This window comes from Pristiophorus japonicus, chromosome 9 (genome assembly GCF_044704955.1).
Source record: "Pristiophorus japonicus isolate sPriJap1 chromosome 9, sPriJap1.hap1, whole genome shotgun sequence".
Lineage (NCBI taxonomy): Eukaryota > Metazoa > Chordata > Chondrichthyes > Pristiophoridae > Pristiophorus > Pristiophorus japonicus.
In genome coordinates, this window is record NC_091985.1 from 203,242,627 (window position 1) to 203,267,499 (window position 24,873).

At 44.6% G+C, this 24,873-nt stretch overlaps 1 protein-coding gene across 3 annotated transcripts in view; it reads right to left on the reverse strand.

The window, feature by feature from the left end:
- The window catches only part of LOC139273450 (zinc finger protein 664-like), a 92,923-nt gene that overhangs the window by 60,783 nt on the left and 7,267 nt on the right, over positions 1–24,873 (reverse strand). Inside the window, exons 3-4 of one of the 3 annotated variants that reach the window (XM_070890354.1) lie at positions 18,691–18,843; positions 9,781–11,347 (exon numbers count right to left, since the gene is read on the reverse strand). The exons of 1 other annotated variant lie outside the window; for it this stretch is intronic. In XM_070890354.1, coding sequence (XP_070746455.1) covers positions 10,528–10,992 — 465 coding nt within the window. In that variant the 5' untranslated portion in view covers positions 10,993–11,347; positions 18,691–18,843 and the 3' untranslated portion in view covers positions 9,781–10,527. Of the gene's footprint in view, positions 1–9,780; positions 11,348–18,690; positions 18,844–24,873 lie in introns of those variants that run through there. One more of the 3 variants, XM_070890355.1, reaches the window with a different exon arrangement.

The following is a 24,873-nucleotide window of genomic DNA, read 5'->3' on the forward strand; positions in this document are numbered from 1 at the left end:
TGACCAGAACTGCACGCAGTACTCAGCTTTTTTAAAAAAAAAACAGTTCAAGCATAACCCCCTGCTCTTGTATTCTGTGCCTCGGCTAATAAAGGCAAGCATTCCGTATGCATTCTTAACCACCTTATCTACCTGTACTGCTACTTTCAGGGATCTGTGGACATGCACTCCAAGGTCCCTTTGTTCCTCTACACTTCTCAGTGTCCTACCATTTAATGTGTATTCCCTTTCCTTGTTAGCCCTCCCCACTTGCATTACCTCACACTTCTCTGGATTAAATTCCATTTGCCACAGTTTTGACCAGTTGATTGATATTTTTTTGCAGTCCTCAGCTTTCTTCATTATCAACCACACAGCCGATTTTAGTATCATCTGCAAAATTCCTAATCATACCCCCTATATTCAAGTCTATATTCAAGTATATCACAAAAAGCAAGGGACCTAGTACTGAGCCCTGCAGAACCCCACTGGAAACATCCTTCCAGTCACAAAAACATCCATCAACCATTACCCTTTGCGTCCTGCCTCTGAGCCAATTTTGGATCCAACTTGCCACTTTGCCCTGGATCTCATGGGCTTTTACTTTCGTGACCAAACAGCCATGTGGGACTTTATCAAAAGCTTTGAAAAATCCATATACACTACATCATACGCTTGGCCCTCATCCACCCTCCTGGTTACCTCCTCGAAAAATTCAATCAAATTAGTTAGACACGACCTTTCCTTAACAAATCCGTGCTGTCTGTCCTTGATTAAGCCGTGTCTTTCTAAGTGAAGATTTATCCTGTCCTTCAGGATTTTTTCCAATAATTTTCCTACCACTGAGGTTGGGCTGACTGGTTTGTAATTACTCAGCCTATCCCTATCTCCCTTCTTAAACAAAAGTACCACATTAGTAGTCCTCCAGCACCATATCTAAAGCCAGAGAGGATTGGAAAATGGTGGTTGAGCAGTTATAATGAGGGATGTTCAAGAGGCCAGAATTTGAGGAGCAAGATATCTTGTGAGGTTGTGAGGCTGAAAAAGATTACAGAGATAGGGAGGAGCGAGACCATGGAATGATTTGTAAACAAGGATGAGAATTTTGAAATCGAGGCTTTGTTTAACTGGGAGCCAATGGAGGTCAGAAAGCACAGGAGTGATGGGTGATCTTGACTTGATGTGGGTTAGTACATGGGGGACTGAGATTTGGATGACTTCAAGCTTACGTAGTGAGGAATGTGGGAGACCGGCCAGGAGTGAGTTGGAGTAGTCTAGAGGTAAAAAAGGCATGGATGAGGGTTTCAGCAGCACAAGAGCTGAGGCAGGAGCGGAGGTGGGTAATGTTATGGAGGTGGAAAAAGGTGGTTTTAGTTATGCCGCGGATATGTGGCTGGAAACTCATTTCAGGGTCAAATATGACACCTAGGTTGTGAACAGTCTTGTTCACCCTCAGATTGATGCTAAAGAGAGGGATGGAGTCAGTGGTTAGGGAACGCAGTTTGTGGCGGGGACCAAAGATAATGGCTTCGGACTTTCCAATAGTTAATTGGAGAAAATTTCTGCTCATCCAGTACTGGATGTCGGACAAGCAATCTGACAATTTAGATACCAAGCATGGGTCAAGACAAGTGGTGGAGAGGTAGAGCTGGGTATCGTCAGCGTACATGTAGAAACTGACTCCGTGTTTTCAGATGATATCGCCAAGGGGCAGCATATAGATGAGAAATAAGAGGGAAACAAGGACAGATCCTTGGGGGACACCAGAGGTAACAATGCAGGAGTGGGAAGAGAAGCCATTGCACGATATTTTCTGGCTACGGTTAGATAGGCAACAATGGAACCAGGCGAGTGCAGTCCCACCTAGCTGGACATTGATGGAGAGGCGTTGGAGGAGGATGGAGTAGTCAACTGTGTCAGAGGTGCAGCAGAGGTTAGAACCTAAAGCAAGTTTTCCACTAGATTAACAGTGACTCCAATCCACTTATGTTATAAGAACACAAAAAATAGGAGCAGGCCATTCGGCCCCTCGAGCCTGATCCACCATTCAATAATATCATAGCTGATTTTCTACCTCAACTCCACTTTCCTTATATCCCTTCACCCCTTAATATTCAAAAATGTATCAAGCTGCCTTGAATATACTCAAACACTGAGCATCCATAGCCCTTTGGGGGAGAGACTTCCAAAGATTCACCATCCTCTGAGTGAAGAAATTTATCTTCATCTCAGCCCTAAATGGCCGACACTTATTCTGAGATTGTGACTCCTGGTTCCAGACTCCCAGCCAGAGGAAATATCCTTCCTGCATCTACCCTGTCAAGCCCTTTAAGAATTGTGTATGTTTCAATTAGATCACCTCTCATTCTTCTAAACTACAGAGAATATAGGCCTAATCTACTCAATCTCTCTTCATAGGACAATCCCCCATCCCAGGAATCAATCTGGTGAACCTCCATTCCTCAATGGCAAGTATATCCTTTTTTAGGCAAGGAGATCAAAACTGTACACAATACTTCAAATGTGGTCTCACCAGGGCAGTATGTAATTGCAGTAAGACATCTTTACTCTTACACTCAAATCCTTTTAAAATAAAGGTCAACATACCATTTGCTTTCTTAATTGCTTCCTGTACCTGCATGTTAACTTTCAGTGATTCATATACATGGACACCCAGGACCCTCTGAACAGCATTTTCCAATCTTTCAGCATTTACAAACTACTCTGCTTTTCTATTTTTCCTACCAAAGTGGATAACTTCACATTATATTCCATTTTCCATCTTCTTGCCCACTCACTTAGCCCATCTATATCCCTTTGAAGTTTCTTTGCATTTTGCATCATCCTCAAAACTTACATTCCCACCTAGCTTTGTATCATCAGCAAACTTGGATATCATCCAAATCATTGATATAGATTGTGAATAGCTGGGGCCCAAGCCCTGATCCCTACGGTACCACTCCACTAGTTACAGCCTGCCAACCCGAAAATTACCCGTTTATTCCGACTCTGTTTTCTGTCCATTAACCAATCCACAATCCATGCTCGTGTCCACAGTAAATGACACAAGGTCAGCCCGCTGATTGGAACCTCGGGCACCCTGAGCTTGATCTCCGGTGTCTCCAGTCCCGACTGCCCCCTTACATCAGTCTCCCCTCACTTTTATACCCTGCAGTGATCCATCTCTGGCACCTGACTCTTCTTTGTCTTCTCTGCTGGGTTTTGGCAGGAAGCTGGGAAAAGAAGCTGGAACTTCTCTAATCTGTGATTTACAAGGACACTTTCCCTGGTTACCAGCAGTTACTTTTCTTCAGCAATTTTCTGATTATCCCTAAACTCCCCTGCCTGCTGTTAGTTATTTCTTATAGTTTCATAATTATAGGTATAAACATCACACATTATAATCTAACCTATTCTATTACTCACTCTGGTTTAAGCTTATATTGTCCTGTACTATTTTATGATTTTATAACCAATCCTCAATCCATGCGAGTATAGTACCCCCAATCTTATGAGCTCTAATTTTGTTTAATTATCTCTTGTCGAATGCCTTCTGAAAATCCAAATACACCACATCCACTAGTTCCCCCCTTATCTATTCTGCTAGTTACCACCTCAAAAAATGTTAACAGATTTGTCAAACATGATTTCAGTTTTATAAATCCGTATTGACTCTGCCCAATCCTGTTATTATTTTTAATAGTGCCCTGTTACCACATCGTTATAACAGATTCTAGCATTTTCCTTACTACTGATGTCAGACTAACTGGTCTGTGATTCCTTGTTTTCTCTCTCCCTCCTTTCTTAAATAGTGGGGTTATATTTGGTACCTTCCAATCTGCACGAAGGGAGAGAGAGCGAATGAGTGAGACAAAGATTGACACGGAAGGGAGAGAGAGCTGGACAGAGTGAGATCAAACAGACAGCAAAGTAAGTGAGACTTAAATCCAAAAGGGGGAGTGGGAGAGACAGAATGAGGCAGAGAAAGAAAGGAAAGGAAGAGAAGGTATTGGCCGGGATGGCAAGGGAGAAGAGAATGGGGCAAAAAGAGAGAGGGGCGAAAGAGGCGGAGAGAGGTAGACTGAGAGCATAGCAGAAAGAGGAACAGAGAAGCAGAGAAGAGAAAGGTGGAAAGAGTGAGACAGTGAGTCAGAGAGAAATGAGAGAGGTAGAGGTCTTATTGAATGGCGGAGCAGGCTCAAGGGGCCAAATGGCCTACTCCTGCTCCTATTTCTTATGTTCTTAATAGAGCAAATGTGAATTAGAGAGAGAGACAACAAGGTGGGGGGAGAGAGAGAAATTGAGAAAGAAACAGGTGGAGATATGAGAGTGCTTCTTCGGCAGCCCCTCCCAAACCAGTGACCTCTACCATCTAGAAGGACAAGGGCAGCAAGCACATGGGAACACCACCACCAGCATGTTCCCCTCCAAGTCACACACCATCCTGATATGTAAGAATATCACCGTTCCTTCGTCGCTGGGTCAAAATCCTGGCACTCCCTCCCTCATCATCATCATAGGCAGTCCCTCGAATCGAGGATGACTTGCTTCCAAGTCAAAAAGTTCACAGGTGTTTCAATGAAGGACCTAAAATTCCAGGTCCCGTACTACATGTTGAAGGGTGGAAGATGCCTGTGCGTGGATTTTTTTTAACGTGTGGTGACCGTTGCACACCAGCCACCACACGGGCTTGACAGAGCTAGGTCTTGGTCCAGTGGCAAGGATTAACCAAAACGACTGGAGACCAGCTCTGCTGCACGGACCTAATGCGCACGTATGTCGCAGTGTGGCCGGCCTGTGCTGCCCCTGGGCCCTCGCCTCTTCTGAGCCCCAAACTCACGCCTCTCCTGGGCCACGGTCATGTCCCTCTACAATCTCTCGCCGCTCCTTCGCCCTGACCTCGCCGCTCCATCACACGGACTGCAGCGGTTCAAGAAGGTGGCTCACGACCATCTTCTCAAGGGCAATTAGAGATAGGTAATAAATGCTGGCCTTGCCAGCGAAGCCCACATCCCATGAACAAATTTTTTTTAAAGTCACCTTCTCTTTTCAAGAGGAAGAGACCCAGCCTTTTCATTCTTTCCTAATAGACATAACCTCGCATTTCTGGTATCATAATTGTAAATCTAATTTCCACCCTCGCCAATGCCTCTATCCTTTTTATAATATGGAGATCACAATTGTACACAGTGCTCCAAATGTGGTCTAAACGAGGTTTGATACAAGTTCAGCATAACTTAGCTACTTTTCAATTCAATCCACCTGGAAATAAACCCGAGTGCTTGGTTTGCTCTTTTTAACGGCCTTATTAACCTATGTCGCTACCTTTGGTGATTTTTGCATTTGTATTCTGAGATCACTTTGCTCTTCTGCCCCTTTAGATTCTGGTTTTCCAACTAATATGTGACCTCCTTATTTCTGTTACCAAAATGCAATATCTCACATTTGTCAATGTTGAAATTCATTATATGCCAATTCTGCAAGTATATTAATGTAATAAGACATGTAGTACAGCAGGGATTAGATACAGAGTAAAGCTCCCTCCACATTGACCCTTCAAATACTCCCAGGGCATATACAACATGGGTTAGTGACAGAGTAATGCTCCCTCTGCGCTGTCCCATCAAACATTCCCAGGTCATATATAGCACAGGCAAGGTACAGAGTTAAGTTCCCTCTACATATATAGAGGAAAGCTCCCTCTATACTCCCCATCAAACACGCCCAGGCCAACTACAGCCTGGTTTAGATACAGAATAAATCTCCTTCTCTACCATCCCAGGGCAGTTTCCAGTGGGCTTCCACAGGGCTCAGTACTTGGTCCCTTGCTTTTTGTGATATATATATAATCAATGATTTGGACTTGAATATAGGAGGTATGATTAAGAAGTTTGCAGATGATACAAAAATTGGCCCTGTGCTTGATAATGAAGAAGCGGTAGACTGCAGGAAGATATCAATGGACTGGTCAGGTGGGCAGAACAGTGCCAAATGGAACTCAATCCGGAGAATTGTGAGGTGATGCATTTGGGGAGGGCTAACAAGGAAATGGAATACACAATAAATGGTAGGACACTGAGAAGTGTAGAGGGACAAAGGGGGGTGGTTAAGAAGGCATACGGGATACTTGCCTTTATTAGCCGAGGCACATAATAGAAGAGTAGGGAGATTATGCTTGAACTGTATAAAATACTACTCAGGCCACAGTTAGAGTACTGCGTGCAGTTCTGGTCACCACAGTACAGGGAAGATGTGACTGCCCCAGAGAGGGTAGAGGAAATTTATGAGGATGATGCCTGGACTGGAGAATTTTAGCTATGAGGAAAGATTGGATAGGCTGGGGTTGTTTTCTTTGGAACAGAGGAGGCTTAGGAGACCTAATTGAGGTGTATAAAATTATGAGGGGCCTAGATAGAGCAGATAGGAAGGACCTATTTCCCTCAGCAGAGGGTTGAATAACCAAGGGACATAGCTTTCAAGTAAGTGGTAGGAGGTTTAGAGGGGATTTGAGGAGAAATATTTTCACCAAGGGTGGTGGGGGTCTGAAACTCACTGCCTGAAAGGGTGGTAGAGGCAGAAACCCTCATAGCATTTAAAAAGTACTTGGATATGCACTTGAAGTGCCGTAAGCTACAAGGCTACGATCCAAGAGCTGGAAAGTGGGATCAGGCTGGAAAGCTCTTTGTCAGCAAGCACAGACATGATGGGCTGAACGGCCTCCTTCTGTGCTGTAAATTTCTATGATTCTCTGATTGCAAGGCTAGGAGAGGCACTCTTGAAGGTATGGGGAGCTCGGACTTATCTGTGGGAGTAACAGACGGCAAGAGAACTCAAATAATCCCGAGCAATGCGGTGTTAGTCATGGCTCAGTGGTAGTCTCTGAGTCAGTAGGTTGTGGGTTCAAGTCCACCCCCAGAGCATGGAGCATAAAATCTAGGCCGACATTCCAATGCAATGCAGATGGAGCGCTGCACTGTCAGGGGTGCCGTCTTTCACATGAGGCCCCATAAGAGCATAAGAAATAGGAGCAGGAGTCGGGCATTTGGCCCCTTGAGTCTGCTCCATCATTCAATAAGATCATGGCTGATCTGATCTGATCTTGCCTTCAACTCCACTTCCCTGCCCGCTCCTCATAACCCTCGACTCCTTTATCGTTCAAAAATCTGTCTATCTCCACCTTAAATATATTTAATGACCCAGCTTCCACAGCTCTCTGGGGCAGAGAATTCCAAAGGTTCATGTTCCTCTGAGAGAAGAAATTCCTCCTCATCTCTATTTTAAATAGGCGACCCCCTATTCTGAAACTATGACCCCTAGTTTTAGATTCCTCCACAGGGGGGAGCATCCTCTCTGCATCTACCCTGTCAAGCCCCCTCAGAATCTTATACGTTTCAATAAGATCACCTCACATTCTTCTAAACTCCAATGAATATAGGCTCAACCTGCTCAACCTTTCTTCATAAGACAACCCTTTCATCTCAGGAAACAACCTCGTGAACCTTCTCTGAACTGCCCCCAATGCAAGTATATCTCTCCTTAAATAAGGAGACCAAAACTGTACGCAGTACTCCAGGTGTGGTCTCAACAACAGTGTAGTTGTAGCAGGATTTCCCTACTTTTATACGCATCCCCCTTGCAATAAAGGTCAACATTCCATTTGCCTTCTTAATTACGCTGTACCTGCATGCTAACTTTTTGTGTATCATGCACAAGTACCGCAGATCCCTCTGTGTTGCAGCATTTTCTAATCTCTCCTCATTTAAATAATAATTTGCTTTTTTATTTTTCCTACCAAAGTGGATGACCTCACATTTTCCCACATTATACTCCATCTGCCAAACTTTTGCCCACTCACTGAGCCGATCTATATCCCTTTATTTGCATCTTCCTCACAACTTGCTTTCCCACTTATCTTTGTATCATCAGCAAGTTTAGCTACATTCACTCGATCCCTTCATCTAAGTCATTAATATAGATTGTAAATAGTTGAGGCCCCAGCACTGATCTCTGTGGCACCCCACTAGTTACAGTTTGCCAGCCTGAAAATGACCCATTTATCCCTACGCTCTGTTTTCTGTTTGTTAGCCAATCCTCTATCCATGCTAATATATTACCCCCAATCCCATGAGCTCTTATCTTGTGCAGTAACCTTTTATGTGGCACCTTATCGAGTGCCTTCTGGAAATCCAAATACACGACATCTACTGGTTCCCCTTTATCCACCCTGTTCGTTACATCCTCAAAGAACGCCATCAAATTTGTCAAACATGATTTCCCTTTCATAAAACCATGCTGACTCTGCTTGACTGCATAATGATTTTCTAAATAATGGACTCTAGCATTTTCCCAATGACATGTTAGTCTAACTGGTCTACAGTTTCCCGCTTTCTGTCTCCCTCCATTCTTAAATAGGGGAATTACATCTGCTGGGACCTCTCCAGAATCCAGGGATTTTTGGTAGATTACAACCAATGTGGCCACCATCTCGGCAGCCACTTCTTTTAAGACCCGAGGATGCAGGCTATTAGGACCAGGGGACTTGTCCACCTTTAGTCCCATTAGTTTGCCTAGTACCTTTTCTCCCCAGCAATAGTGATTGTTTTAAGTTCTCCCCTCCCAATAGCCCCTTGATTATCAATTATTGAGATGCTTTCAGTGTCTTCTACAGTGAAGACCGATACAAAATATTTATTCAAATTCTCTGCCATTTCCTTGTTTCCCATTATTAATTCCCCAGTCTCATCTTCTAAAAGGACCAACTAAGCTACTCGCTTCCTTTTTATATACCTGTAGAAGCTCTTACTGTCTGTTTTTATATTTCTTGCTAGTTTACTCTCAATCTATTCCCTTTTTTTCCGTCGTCCTTTACTATTTTCTAAAAAGTTCCCAATCTTCTGGCCTTTCATTAATCTTCGCAACATTGTATGCCTTTGTTTTCAATTTGATACCACCCATTACTTCTTAGTTAGCCACGGATGGTTCATCCTTCTTAGAGTCTTTCTTTCTCATTGGAATATATCTTTTCTGAGCTATGAAATATCTCCTTAAATGTCTGCCACTCCTTATCTACTGTCTTACCCTTCCTTTGTAATTGCCTTTATTTTTCAGGGCACTATTTTGAGACCCAAGTTTCTCACCCTCAAACCGAATTTGGAATTCTACTATACTATGATCACTCTTCCCAAGAGGATCCTTTACTATGAGATCATGAATTAATCCCAGTCTCATTACACATTACCAATTCTAAAATAGTCTGCTCCCTGGTTGGTTCCATAGCGCATTGTTCTAAGAAAACATCCCGAATACATTCTATGAACTCTTCCTCAAGGCCACCTAATCTTTATATTGATATATCCAATCAATATAAAGATTTAAATCGTCTATGCTTATTGCAGTACCTTTCTTATAAGCCTCCATTATTTCTTCATATATATGCTGTCCTGCAGTGTAGCTATTGATAGGGAGCCCATAGACTACTCCCACCAGTGACTTCTTTCCCTTATTATTTCTTATCTCCACCCAAACTGACCTACATCTTGATCTTCTGAGAATCAGAACCATCTGACCTCTCAAGAGGGCGTAAAAGATTCCATGACGTTATTTCGAAGAAATCTCTCTGGTGTCCAAGCTAACATTTATCCCTCAACCAACATCACTAAAACAGAGGCCGTGAAAGGCACTTTATAAATACAAAGGAGAAAAGGAACAGTCGATAACAGGACATCAATTAGTCTCCTCGTGGAGAAATCAAGGAATCGACTCACTGTATGTAGGAAACAAAGCTGATTTATTTGATCGTTGTTTGACAGAGGGTGCAGAAAAGATTTACAAGAATGATTCCAGGGATGAGGGACTTAAGTTACATGGATAGACTGGTGAAGCTGGGGTTGTTCTTCTTAGAACAGAGAAGGTTGAGAGGAGATTTGATAGAGGTGCTCTAAAATCATGAGGGGTCTGGACAGAGTAGAGAGAAAATATTCCCATTGGCGGAAGGATTGAGAACCAGAGGACACAGATTCAAGGTGATTGGCAAAAGAACCAAAGGCGACATGAGAAAAAACTTTGTTTTAAGCAGCGAGTGTTTAGGATCTGTAATGCACTGCCTGTAAGGCTGGTGGAGGCAGATTCAATCGTGGCTTTCAAAAAGGGAATTGGATAAGTACCTGAAATAAAACATTTGCAGGGCTACAGCGAAAGGGTGGGGAGTGGGACTTGCAGAGAGCCGGCACGGGCTCGATGGTCCGAAAGGCCTCCTTCTGTGCTGTAACCATTCTATGATTCTATGATATCCAGAAAATTAAACTCCAGCCCAGTTATAGGGATTAATTACACCAGCAGCAACAAACTCCAACTGTCTGAGTGAACATGGTTCAGTCCTGGATGTGATTAACGGCAACAATAAAAGCAGAGTCCAACCCCTGCAGTCACTTTTGAACTCGCTGATGTGACTGAAGGTTGGATAAACGAGTGAAGCCCTTCCCACACTCGGAGCAGATGAACGGCCTCTCCCCAGTGTGAATGCGTTGGTGTCTCAGATGATGAGATGATTTAGCAAACCGTTTCCCACATACGGTACAGACGAACGGTCTCTCCAGTGTGAACATGCTTGTGTTCAATGAGGTGTGAAGATGCAGCGAATTTCTTCCCACACACGGGACAGGTAAACGGCCTCTCCCCTGTGTGAACATGCTGGTGTCTCACCAAGCTGGATGAACAAGTGAATCCTTTCTCACACACGGAGCAGGTGAACGGTCTCTCCCCAGTGTGAATTCGCTGGTGTGCCAGCAGGCTGGATGAATAAGTGAAGCCCTTCCCACACACAGTGCAGGTGAACGGCCTCTCCCCAGTGTGAACTCGCTGGTGTTCAGTGAGGTGGGATGAACGAGTGAATCCCTTCCCACACGTGGGGCAGGTGAACGGCCTCTCCCTGGTGTGACTGCGTCGATGAGTTTCCAGTGCAGAGGGGCAATTGAATCCCTTCCCACAGTCTCCACATTTCCACGGATTCTCCATGGTGCAGGTGTCCTTGTGTCTCTCCAGGTTTGACGATCAGTTGAAGCCTCGTCCACACACAGAACACGTGTATGGTTTCTCCCCGCTGTGAATGATGCGATGTTTTTTCAGGCTGTGTAACTGGTTGAAGCTCTTTCCACAGTCAGTGCACTGGAACACTCTCACTCGGGTGTGTGTGTCTCAGTGCTTTTCCAGTCACACTGATGTTTGAAATCTTTTCCCACAGACAGAGCAAACAAACGTTTCTCCTTTCACATTCAAAGGCCGATGATATTCAAGTGAATCGAGTGACTCTGTCAGATCTTGATATAATTGATTTGAGTTTTCTGTCTGTAAATCCTCCTCTTCTAATATCCTGTAAAAGGTGTTTACGAAAGTCAGCACTGGAAGTGCAGGATAGAAATTGAGGACAGACAATCCTACTTTTTATGGAACATTCTTTCCTCTCTTGTTCCCCAAAGCTGTAAATTCCCATCCCACACACTCTCCCTCCACCCTGTGCTGAAATCCAAACTCATCGCACCACCTCCATCATTTCTTTCTTCCATCTGCAGTTTTCTCACTTCCTCTTCTCTGGTTGGGTTCAGTTCTACATCCCGTCTGTGCAGACTGAGTATAAATGAGGAAATGATTTTCTCTCGAGGTCACTGAGACCCTAAAGCCCCACCCACCCTCTGTTCCTGTACCAAGATGGCCACGCAGGCACGCTGATCGTGTCTAAGAATTCAGCTATTTACCCCGAGCAGTCGGGTCCATCATCGCGGGTCAAACATGTGTCCTGCCGGCTCATATTAGATGCCTGGGGCCTACACCAGGTGTTTATGAAGCTGCCCAGCCCACCCAGGGGTCTAATTCCTCCGCTGAGCCCACAAGCTCCTACTGACTCGCGGAATGTCTCTTCCACCTCAGACCACCTCCACCACTGGCAATGCGCCTGTTCAGAGCACAGCCCGGTCCCGTGTCTGGGCTCCTGGTGTCATTGATAGAGCGCTTTACCCCTGCGCGGGTAGATTCTGGTTACAGAAGTAAACGTTGCAACATTTGGTAGTAAAAGGGATTCATTCAGGACAGACAGCAGGGATGATTGCAGGAAATAACACAGTGTAGTGAGAAAGGAAATACAGTGGATGTTGTGTAGATGGATTGTCATATGGATTGTTTGATAAGGTGCCGGACAGGAGGCTTGTTGATCAAATTAAGGCTCATGGTATTAAATGGAGTGGGGCTGCGTGGAGAGGAAGTTGGGTAAAGGGCAGAAAACAGAGAGTAGTGGTTAATGGATGTTCTTCAGACTGGAGGGATGTAAACAGTGGTGTCCCCCATGGTCAGTGTTGGGATCATTGCTCTTAATATAGAGACAGGATCTGGGTTAGGGAATAAGCACATAAGAACTAGAAGCAGGAGTAGGCCATTTGGCCCCTCGAGCCTGCTGCACCATTCAATAAGATCATATTGATTCATCAATTAATCCACCGCTACGAAAAACAATAAGAATAAAACCGGACGGACCACCCGGCATCGACCTCCGCACCGGCTACGGACACGACAACAGCCCACCCAGCCCAGTCTTTCTCACCAACATCTGGGGACTTGTGCCAAAATTGGAAGAGATGGCCCAGACTAGTCAAGCAACAGCCTGACATCGTCATGCTCACAGAATCATACCTTTCAGCCAATGTCCCAGACTCCTCCATCACCATCCCTGGGTATGTCCTGTTCCACCGGTGGCGGTACAGTAGTATACAGTCGGGAGGGTGTGGCCCTGGAGTCCTCAACATTGACTCCGAACCCCATGAAGTCTCCTGGCTTCAGGTCAAGCATGGACAAGGAAACCTCCTGCTTATGACCACCCACCGCCCTCCCTCAGCTGATGAATCAGTACTCCTCCATGTTGAACACCACTAGGAAGAAGCACTGAGAGTAGCAAGGTGCACAGAATGTACTCTGGGTGGGGGACTTCAATGTCCATCAAGACTGGCTCGGTAGCACCACTACTGACTGAGCTGGCCGAGTGCTGAAGGACAGCTGCTAGACTGTGCCTGCAGCAGATGATGAAAGAACCAACACGAGTAGAAAAAAAGACTTGCGCCCATCCCTTTGGAAAGGGCACAAGAGCGGGAGCAGCGGTAAGTCTACAAAGGGCGTGAGTCAGCCGAGCAGACAGCCGAAACAGCACCAAGTGACCTGGGAGGATAAGAAGTAAAAAGATTCACAATGTGATGTCGCAGAAAAGCAGGGAAGTGATTGGTTGGTCAGTTTTTCTCTCTTTTCTTCGGCATTGGTTTAAATTAAGAGCTGGGATTAAAAATCTAAACTTTCAAAATGTGAAAAATTAATTAAATACATTAGAGATGGCAGGGCAGGCGATGTGTTACTGCTGCTGCATGTGGGAGCTGGTTGACCCCATCTGCAGTAAGTGTTGGCTACTCGAGGAACTTCGGCTCCGCGTTGATGAGCTGGAGTCCGAGCTGCAGACACTGCGACACATCAGGGAGGGGGAGAGTTACCTGGACCCTGTGTTCCAGGAAGCAGTCCCACCCCTTAGATTAATTAATTTAAGTTTGGTCCGTGGTTAGGGACAGGATGGTGTGGCTACAAGCGAGGCAGCTGTGCGGACCCAAGAGATAGTGATGGAGGTGCCTCAGTCCTTGCAATTGTCCAACGGTACGAGATTCTTGCTCCCTGTTTGGACGAGGGCAGGGACTGCAAGGAGGATGAGCAAACTGACCACAGTGCCGTGGTACAGGAGGCTATTCAAGTAGGGGGAGTAAAAAGAAATGTTGTAGTGATCGGAAACAGTATAGTTTCGGAGATAGATACTGTTCTCTGCAGCCGAGTGCGTGAGTCCCGAAGGCTGTGATGCCTGCGCGGTGCCAAGGTTCAGGACATCTCCTCTGGGCTGAAGAGGGATTGGAGTACGAGGGGGAAGATCCAGTTGTCGTGGTCCACGTAGGTACCAATGACATAGGCAGAACAAAGAAAGGGGTTCTGCTGAAGGATTTTGAGCAGCTAGGGGCTAAATTAAAAAGCAGAACCACAAAGGCAATAATCTCTGGATTACTACCTGAGCCACGAGCAAATATATTTTGGTGAGAAGGAAAGACTTTAAGCGACGAGAGAACTATCCGCGGTTAATGAAGGAAGTAACGGATGGTATCAAATTGAAAACAATGGCATACAAAGTGGCCAAGGTTAGTGGGAGGCCAGAGCATTGGCAAATGTTTTTAAAAACAGCAAATGATGACTAAAGAAATAATAAAGAGAGGGAAGGTAGATTATGAGAGTAAACTAGCAAGCAATATAAAAAGAGCTTCTACAGGTATGTAAAAAGGATAGGGTAGCTAAAGTAAACGTTGGTCCTTAGAGGATGAGACTGGGGAATTAATAATGGGGAACAGGGAAATGGCAGAGACTTTGAACAAATATTTTGTATCAGTCTTCACGGTAGAAGACATTAAAAACACCCCAATAATAGATAATCAAGCGGCTATAGCGAGGGAGGAACTTAAAGCAATCACTAAAGAAAAAGTGCTCAGTAAAATAATGGGATGAAAGGTGGAAAAGCCCCCTGGATCTGATGGCTTGCAACCTCGGGTCTTAGTAAAGCTCTCTCTACACTGTCCCATCAAATACTCCCAGGGCCGGCATAGCACAAGTTGGATACAGAGTAAAGGTCCCTCTATACTGGCCCATCAAACAATGCCAGAACAGGTACAGCACAGGTTAGGTACAAAGTAAAAATCCCTCTACATTTCCCTAACAAACACTCCCAGGGGAGGTACAGCACAGGTTAGATACAGAGTAAAGCTTGCTCTACACCGGCCAACAAACACTCCAAGGGCAGGTAAAGCATGGGTTAGGCAGAGGGTAAAGCTTCCTCTATTCTCCCCGATCAAACAATGCCAGGACAGGTACAGCACGGGTTCGATGTAGAACAAATCTCCCTCTAAACTGCCCCATCAAACATTCCTCGGGCAGGTACAGTCCGGATTCGATATAGCAGAAAGCTCCCACTATACTGTCCCATCAAACACAACGAGGGCAGGTAGAGTACGGGTTAGATACAGAGGAAAGCTCCCTCTGCAGTGTCCCATCAATCACTCACAAGGCAGGTACAATGTTGATTTCTGAGTTATTTTCCTTCAATCTGGTTCAGTGAAATCACTGAGTCGAATACCGTTGTGCTTTAAACAAAGCAGTCTTTATTTCTTACCGGCCGAGACTTATCAGACAGAAGGAGTACTCTCTTGATAGAGCGTACACACTTCCTACGGACAAGTGACGTTACATTGTAAAGGGACGACGGTTATACATTTTCGGCAAAAGATAACAAGATAGGGCCAGAGTGACATCCTAGTTCAGCCTATCCCTTTTGATCCCTCTTTCCCTTTGTCAACTCATAAGCCGACCTAAGTATGGTCTGATTTTAAACAAAGACCTTCTGTTAATGTTTCAGGTTAATAACATGATTTAATAAGACCTTGAGGTTTTTCTGCAAGCTGTGGGTTTTGTTTCAATATGTGTTAGTGTTGTAACATTTTGCAGTCTCGAGTCTGAGATATCATGGCTATTCCTCCATGAATTCTTTGTTAGCTTATACTGTCCCTATACAATTCCCACGTTCTCAACTTCAATGTCTCTATACATTTTTAAACATTCACAGTTACAGTCCAGATTGGTTGTGATAACAAATCGATGTTCCACCGATTCTTCCTGGTAACCCATTTTAACCGGTTCTGACACCGGGAATGTAGATACTTGTTCCAGGAATCCTGACAGTTCCTGTGTTTCAGTGAAGGTGGGGAGTTTAAGCTTTGATTGTACAGAAGACATGAAGGCTCCCGTATCTATCAAGAAGGGTTGCCACTCATTCCGAATTTTTAACAATATCATCGGTTCGTCATCCGGGGAGGGTCCCTGCACAATCAAGTTGCGTAGTCAATACGAATCGGGGGACGGTTGGCCAAAGAGGTTGTTCTGGGAGAAGTTAGTGTAAGATCCCCGTCCTCTTCCCCCCTTGCCTCCCTCCTCTTCCTTTTTTGTGCTGACGGGAGGGACAATTTCTATTCCAATGTTCTTCTTGCCCACAAATAAAGCATCCATCTCGTCTTTCCCAGCCTCGACCTCTTCCCATACCAGGCCGGAGACAGTAGGGTGGTCCGTAATTAGCAGGGCCCAGGCCATTTGGGTGTTTGATATAACCGTATCCCTGTTTATCCACCCAACCCTGCACGCAACACTGCGGTTCCATCTGGTATCACCTTGGGTCGGGTTTTGGTCCTTCACCCGAGGCGGCTCTTCCTTTCTAGTCACGTATTCAGTCTTGACCTGGGTTGGGGGCGCACCTCCCCCCTCTCCTTTCTTTTCCTGCCAATAATATTTAACCGCCCTTTCCATCTGGGCGTTACTGATATCTGCCCAATTCATATTATTTGTCCGGATAGCGTGAGCAATCGAATAGGGCAGGCACTGAAGTAGGATAGCGCAGAATTGAGGAGAATCCTCTCCTGCCCTGAAGGCATTATCTCCTGATTGACTTCCGTATATTTCAATAAATCTTTCCATGAATTCATCGGCAGTTTCTTCTCGTTTGGGTTTAGTTTCTAATACTGCGGCCATACTGATGGGCTTCTGAAGGGTCGTGGTGAGAGCATTAAAGATAGCGTTTAGGCGATCCTGGACATCGTTAGGGTGAGCAACCAACAATGCATCATGAGTAGCACGTCCTAGGTGAGTTAGAAATCGGGCATGCTCAGTTGGGCTCAGGGTTTGCTTTACCAGGGCCCACAGGTCCCTTGATTCTGCATTATATCCATGCATGTCGAGGTTACTCCGTGAAATCGGAGGTCAGGGTTAAGTTGGGTTTGTGGATCCCTTTCAGCTTATTTATCTTAGCCTTTTAACTCTTCAATTTGTTTTGTTTGTGTATCTATTTCTTTATTGTATCAGGCAAGTATTATTACATAAGCTAGTTCTGTTTTAATTTTTATTCTGACTATCGCACCATTCCTCTGTTAGGAGAGTCTTTTTTCTATTAAGAAATCCAAATTGATAATGTTCAGTATGAAACGGCTGTCAATGGAAAGGGTTAACTCCTTTACAGGTTTGTAAGAAGACCTGATGTCATTACGTGACTTCACGTAACCATCTGAAAAAAAAATCTTTTCATCAGGAAAGGCAGCATTTGATTAAACTCCAATATTTTTTAACTTCTTATTCAAGTACCTGCCAAACATATTTTTTTAATTGATTTAAAACGAGACCACAAATTTTTAATAGCTATTTGTTTACTGAAATTCAATTTCGTTATCAGCCTCGGTCAATGCAAAGCCAACCATTTTAACTAAGTAGTCTATGGATACATTTCTCAGAGGTCCCAGTGGAACTCTGAGTACGTTTCTCGTGCGTGCACTCTTTCTTTAAGACGTCTACGGTTTTTAATATGTCTTCCTTCTGTCAATGAAAGCCCTAATTTAATGGAGTTTTTCTGCCAACTCGACAGGAGTGATTTTTTTTTAGACTGCAGTGGAATTTTTCTCATAATTTAAAATCTCAGAACACATTTTTTTTTTCCAGCACCTAATTAGTACGTTACGTCTTTTCCATAACTAGAGGGAAGTCTGGCACGTTCATCTACACTCACTGATTCCTGCTATTGTTGTTGATGTACAAAATTTTAAATAAATGACACTGCCCTCCAAACAGCACTTAATTACAATTGTTGACATTTACACGTAGGCTGTGGACTGCTTTTCGTTATCTCAATTGTTCCAGCCTCAAGGTCGTGTTATTTAATATAATATATTTTTTTGAATCCTTTTGAATCCATCTCAGTATGTTCTGTGCCTCTCTGAATATCTCAAAATCCCAATTCAAACTTTGTAATTCAATAAGGTTCACACTCTTAAACTTCCCACATACAGGACAACACTACGAAGGGTTTAAAAAAAACTTTCATTCTGTTTGAAAAAGTGGGTGGAGCTAAAACAAACCACAACTCCCCGGCTTCCCACAGTAAAAATCACACAAGCATTTCTCATTTAAAACAGATGTTCACAAGAGTCTCTCTTCTTTCCTATTAATTTTTGGATCCATGACCTTTCAGGGAATTCGTAGTTTTATCTAAATTACCCATCCTGTGTCGCCGCACGTTGGATCAAGGTCCTAATTAGCCAGGTCCTGATTGTCTCCACGTCGCCCCGTGGTGGTTTCAGTTATCTTACCCAGAGCCTAGGCGGACCAAGTGATATACAAGATCGACGCCGTATCTGGCGTAAGTACAATTTAAAATTTACACAGTCTCGCGTAGTCCCGCGGCTTAATTTTACGTAATTCCCTAACCTCCGCGTTTCCCTACGCGGTTCGCGCGATTCTCTCTCTCTCTCTCTCTCTCTCTCTCCGCGTTGCCGCGCGGTTTTACTTGGGCCTCGAACCCACAGACACTGGGCCTCGAACCCAGGCAGGCTCTGGGCCTCGAGCCCAGGCAGGCTTACCTATTCTAACTTATCTTTTCTAGTCGCCGCTTGCTTTGCGTCACCGCGCAATTTCCCTATCTCTATCCCTATTCTAAGTTTGAAAGGTATTCACCAGATTGTCCTGGATCTCGTTCAGACACTACCTGAGAACCAGCGAGTGGCTAAACTTTCCTCAGACTTTTGAAACTGGGGGAAACTGGATCAGTATTGAAAATATACTTACTCCAGTGGCCACTTTCCCCTCGTCTCGTCCAAGGCTAGTCTGGCTCTTAATTCGCAAGTTTTCGGCAGTCGTCCGTTGAGATCCCACTTCTGACACCAAATGTTGATTTCTGAGTTCTTTTCCTTCAATCTGGTTCAGTGAAATTGTGGATATCTGAACGGAATATATGGAATTAAGGACAGTAAAGTAAACGGGATATATGAAAATGTATAAGCCATGGAAGAATAGCTGGGAGAATGTCAGATTGCAAATAGTGCAACATCAGCATAGCTAACAGTCTGTCTCAAGGTTTCAAGTCACTAATCCTGCCAATAATATATAATTGTAACATGAAATACATCTGCAGAATTGCAAGGTCTCAGTAAATAGTCACACCATTAGATTGAAACATTTGGAGGCAATACTTGAGCTTTCAAGAAGAACATCTCATATAGATTGACTAATGAGTGGCTGAGTTAGACTGTCAATCCATTTGTATTTTGTTATCTGATTTCAAAACTGTATAACTGTTAACGCTTTACGATGTAACTACACCTATCCGTAGGGAGTGTGTACGCTCTATCCAGAGAGTATATCTTCTGTCTGATAGGTCTTACTGGCCGGTAATAAAGACTGCTTTGTTCAAAGCACAAGAGGTATTCGACTCAGTAATTTTACTGAACCAGATTGAAGTAAAAGAATCCAGGAATTAACATTTGGTGTCAGAAGTGGGATCTCAACGGACGACTGCCGAAAACTTGCGAATTAAGAGCCAGATTAGCCTTGGACGAGACGAGGGGAAAATGGCCACTGGAGTGAGTATGATTTCAATACTGCTCCAGTTTCCCCCGGTTTCAAAAGTCTGAGGAAAGTTTAGCCACTCGCTGGTTCTCAGGTAGTGTCTGAACGAGATCCAGGACAATCTGGTGAATACCTTTCAAACTTAGAATAGGGATAGAGATAGGGAAATTGTGCGATGACGCAAACCAAGCGGCGACTTGGAAAGATAGTTAGAGCTAGATAGGGATAGATGATCAATCATGGATCCAAAAAAAAAATTAATAGGAAAGAAAAGAGACTCTTGTGAATGTCTGTTTAAATGAGAAATGCTTCTGTGATTTTTACTGTAGAAAAAAAGCCTGGGAGTTGTGGTTTGTTTTATCTCAAACAGAATGAAAGTTTGTTTTAACCCTTCGTAGTGTTGTCCTGTATGTGGGAAGTTTAAGAGTGTGAACCTTATTGAATTACGTATATTCGGATGATAAGTTGCGGAGCCAGGAAATGCCCAAAGGATAGATTTGTTAAAAAAGAAAAAATTACATGGTCCCGGTGGTTAAAAAAAAAAAGAAAAACTTGTTGAAAGCAAACATTCAGAGAAGGCACAGCAAAACAACTGAGATGGATTCAAAAGGATTTAAAAAAAAAAATAGGGGTAAGTGTTAGAAGTCTTTGTCTATTTTGTAAATCGCGCGGCGACGCGAACCGCGCGGCGATGCGGGTAAGTGTTAGAAGTCCTTGTAAGTTTAAAGTATCTTAACTCGCGCGGCGACGCGAGCCACGGGTCGACGCGGATTGCGCGGCGACATGAACTGCGAGGCAACGCGGATTGCGCGGCGACGTGAACTGCGAGGCGACGTGGTAATTTAGTATTGAAATCGCGCGGTGACGCGAACCGCGCGGCGACGCGGGTAAGTGTTAGCATTAGTAAAGTTTGGTTATTTGGAGTTAGTTAAAGTCCGTGTTAGTTCTGTAAAGTCTGTGTCTATTTTTAAGTTTGTTTAAATTGCATGACGACATGAACGCGTAGCGACACAGTAATACGAGGGGCAGTGTGAAAATGGGTAATCAGTTAGATAAAACCACGGATGCGGATAATCCGCTACAAAAGCTATGTGAGGAATTCCCTGAAAGAGCTGAAGACTTTAGAAAATTATCAGGAGCCCTGAACAAATTATTAGGGGATGACCAGTGGCCTCTAAGTGACACTAGAAGCGTAGAGGTAAAAAAAAAAAGCACAGGGATTAATTTGGAGAAGGGGACGAGGAAAAGGGGATAAAAAATTTAATTGCAACCTGGCGACATTATTGTCAGAAATTAAAAGATGCATCACTTCTATCGAGTTGGCAAACAAATGCTATTAAATTAGGACTTGCATTGACAGAGGGAACACATGTTAAAACTGTAGACGTCTTTAAAAAAAAAGAATGAATGTGCGCACGAGAAACTTGCTAAGAGATCCTCTGGGACCTCTGAGAAAGGTATTGATCAACTACAAGTTAAAATGGCTGGCTTTGTGTTAACCGAGGCTGATGATGAAATTGATGAGTGGCCACTGACTCAGCGCCCAACAGCGCCTCCCGCACCCCCTGGCCTCTTGCTCCAGTCCTCTTCCCAACACCCTCCACCTAACACTCCGGTAAAAAGAGTTAGGAACAACCACATATCACCAAAGCAACTAACCCAAACTGACTCCTCATCCTCTGATAGCGATTCGGATCCCCAGTTTACAAGCAATATAGCCGAAAGGACCAGATCTCACACTCGAAAGGGCAGAACTATATCTCGACATCACAAACAGTCCCGTAAATCTTCGAGTCAACCTACCAGTCCAAGTTGTGAAAGACATAGCAAACACCCCCGCCGATCGAGACGCAGAACTGTCAAGCAGTCAGACAGCTCTGAAACATCCTCCGGCCTAGAAATGATTTCCAAGATCCCAAAGTCCCGACACCAATTCCCTGTCAGACCAATGCCAAACCCTGATGCACAATAAGCTGCAGACCACCTCTCTATAGATGTCTGTGATCTTCAAACAACTATTTGATTGCTCACGCTATCCGGATAGATGGAAAGGGCAGTTAGATATTATTGGCAGAAAAAGAAAGGGGAGGGGGGAGGTGCGCCCCCAACCCGGGTCAAGACTGAATACGTGACTAGAAAGGAAGAGCCATCTCGGGAGGAAGGATCAATAGAACCGTAGTGTGCCATACAGGATTGGATGGATAAGCAAGGATACGGTTATACTAAACAACCAAACGGCCCGAGCCCTGCTAATAAACCTCCCTATTGTCCCCGGCATGGTATGGGAAGAGGCCGGGACTGGGTAAGAGGAATTGACTGTTTTAATTGTGGGCAGGAAGGACATTGGAATAAAAATTGCCCCTACCGTCAACATGGAAAAGGAAGAGGAGGAAGAGGAGGGGGGCAAGGGGGGAGAGGAGGATCTTACACTTAACTTCTCCCAGAACAACCCCTTTGGTCAATTGTCCCCCGATTGACTACGCAGCTTGATTGTGCAGGGATCCTCCCCGGACGACGAACCCATTTTGAATGAGTGGCAACCCTTTTTGATAGATACGGGAGCCTTCATGTCTTCTGTACAATCAAAGCTTAAACTCCCTGCTTCTACTGAAACACAGGAACTTTCAGGATTCCTGGGACAAATCTCGACATTCCCAGTGTCAGAACCGGTTAAAATGGGTTACCAGGAAGAATCGGTGGAACATCGAGTTGTTATCACAACCAATCTGGACTGTAACTTGATGGCTAGAGACCCCCTTTGCAAATTCCAGTTGCATTTGGAGTATGGAGATAATGGGATTATTGTAAAACAGGAAACCCTTAAGCGGCAGTATTAAAACACTAGAACCCCTCAGTGGTGGTCTCTGGACCTGCCGCAGGCACCCGATCACGTGACCCGAGCATACGATCCCAGTGGAAAGAATCAGGACCTGCAGAACTTTTATCAGGATCACGAAGGGGAAGTGAAGGGAATTCTATTAAGGGCTAGAGTGACTGGACTGGAAAGAGAGGCAGATTTTGTGGAAGTGGATAAGAATCTGTGGAAACAGCCCCTAACAATGGCACCGCATATTGCTCGTGAAGTATTAGCCCCTCACCATGCTAAAGATTTGGGAGTTATGGTACGTAAGGCCATAGATGAGGCTGACCCTACCAGCCGGGATGTGCAAATTGTAAAACATGGCCGAACAGTCCAATTTAATGGGGACCCCGAGAAAGTATTAACAACTCTACGGCATCATACTGGCTTGGACATACCTGATTATGTGGATCCTCATGTGTGGGCAGAGGACCCCTTCCAAGTGGGTTATACTCCCATTAATTGAGATCCCAGTGCAGGGCAATGTGGACTGGCCCTCTATCCGACAGAACCCACTGAAATCACAGGCAATCCTAAACTGACTTTTCGGCACTGTACTGCAATTAATCCGGCCTGTTTTCTTACTGAGCCACCCCAAGATGAGGAAGAACCCAGTCATGATTGTTTATGTATGTTGACGGAAGTACTTCTATTAATCCAGAAGATACACGAATCTCAGGATACGCCATAGTAAACCAGGAGAATCAGGTCTTGGAATTCTGCTCAACAATTCGCCCTCACCCAAGCCTGTATCTTGGCCAAAGATCTCAAAGTCAATATCTATACCGACTCTAGGTATGCCTTTGGGGTGGCGCATGATTTCGGACAATTATGGAAAAATAGGGGATTCCTAACCTCACAGGGGAATGAGATATCTCAAACATCTGATTTGTTGCAAGCCCTCATGTTCCCCAAACGCATTGCCATTGTCAAATGTACCGCCCAACCTACCGGAAATTCTCTGGTTGATATAGGGAATCGTTGTCCTGACCAAGAGGCCAAACAGGCCTCTCGTGACCAACAGATGGTAGTGCCCAAAATTATGAGTCAGACTAAAAATCCTGCGAAGGATAAGTTAGCCTCGGAAAAACCAATGCCAACCATCCAAGATGTTATAAAAGCACAGGGGGACGCTCCTGAAAAAGATAAACTGTTGTGGAAATATTATGCATGTACTTATGACAATGTTTCTAAACTCTGGACCACTCCCGCGGAACAGACTTGCATGTCTGACGAGTTGGCCTCATGGGTTATAGAATGTCTGCATTTTGCTACTCATTGTGGAGCAAGGACCACGAGTGACACACTTTTGGCTACTTGGTGGCACCCTAAACTCCAGGCGCTCACCCAGAACATCAGTAGTCGTTGCCTGGTTGGCCAGCAACATAATCCAGGGAAGGGAGTCCCCTGTGATTGGGGTAAAACGCCCCTACCCGAAGGTCCCTTTGAGACATTTCAGTTGGACTACATTGAGTTGCAAAAAGTTCAGTGTTACAGATATGTGTTAGTAATAGTAGATGTGTTTAGCAGATGGATTGAAGCCTACCCTAACCTGGACAATAAGACTCAGACTGTTGTTAAGGTGTTAATGAGGGAAATTGTTCCTAGATATGAGATCTCAGCTAGACTGATGACCACCTATGTTCTTTCTCTGACTCAGGCTCTGCGACTAGTTCACAACCAGGTTCAAGATGCTCACCTCGACCTCCCAGTTTTACCCGAATTGTCCCTCGTGGCACCAGGGAAGTATGGATTCGGAAGGGATTAGAGCCACAATAGGAGGGGCCTTTTTAGGTTTCACTCACTACCCCCACTGCAGCCAAGGTTGAGGGGAAAAGTGCCTGGGTTCACCTGCACCACTGCAAGCTCATCACCATTTAAACAAATTTTGCTGGTTAGTCTAATTCCTGTTTCTGTTCCAGATCTCCTCCTCCCTATAGCTGAACAAGGCAGTTGAAGGAGGATCAGTTTGAACTCTTACCTGTCAGACAGCCAAATACACTGACGGAGACCTGAAGGGAAACGTGAAAACAGAACTCTTTTATCAGCTAAATAATTGGACTATTTATAAGATGAGACTGTGTCTGTATGCTACTGTCTGCATAATAGTGTTGATATATGACAGTTTTGGTGCACGGGAAGGAAGACAAAGGCGAGAGCTCCATGTAAACACCTTTTTGTATATGTCTTACGTTTATGCGGAAAAAGGGCACTTCACTAGATGCTGGGTGTGTTCACATATCCCTATATATTCCAAAGGGGGAATTCCTTTGCGCACCGTTCCCCTGACCCTAACTGAGACTGTTAGATGGATTCAAAGAAACGATATTGGAACAGGTAGCTAACCGCACTGCTGAGGCTCTGGAGGGCATCACAGCTGAAATGGTAGCGATAAGGACCGTAGCATTACAAAACCGAATGGCCCTCGATTACCTGTTAGCTGAGAAAGGGGGAACGTGTGCCCTGATAGGATCTGAATGTTGCACTTACATTCCTGATAGTTCAGAAAACATAACCCACCTTGCCGATCACATAAGGAGGGA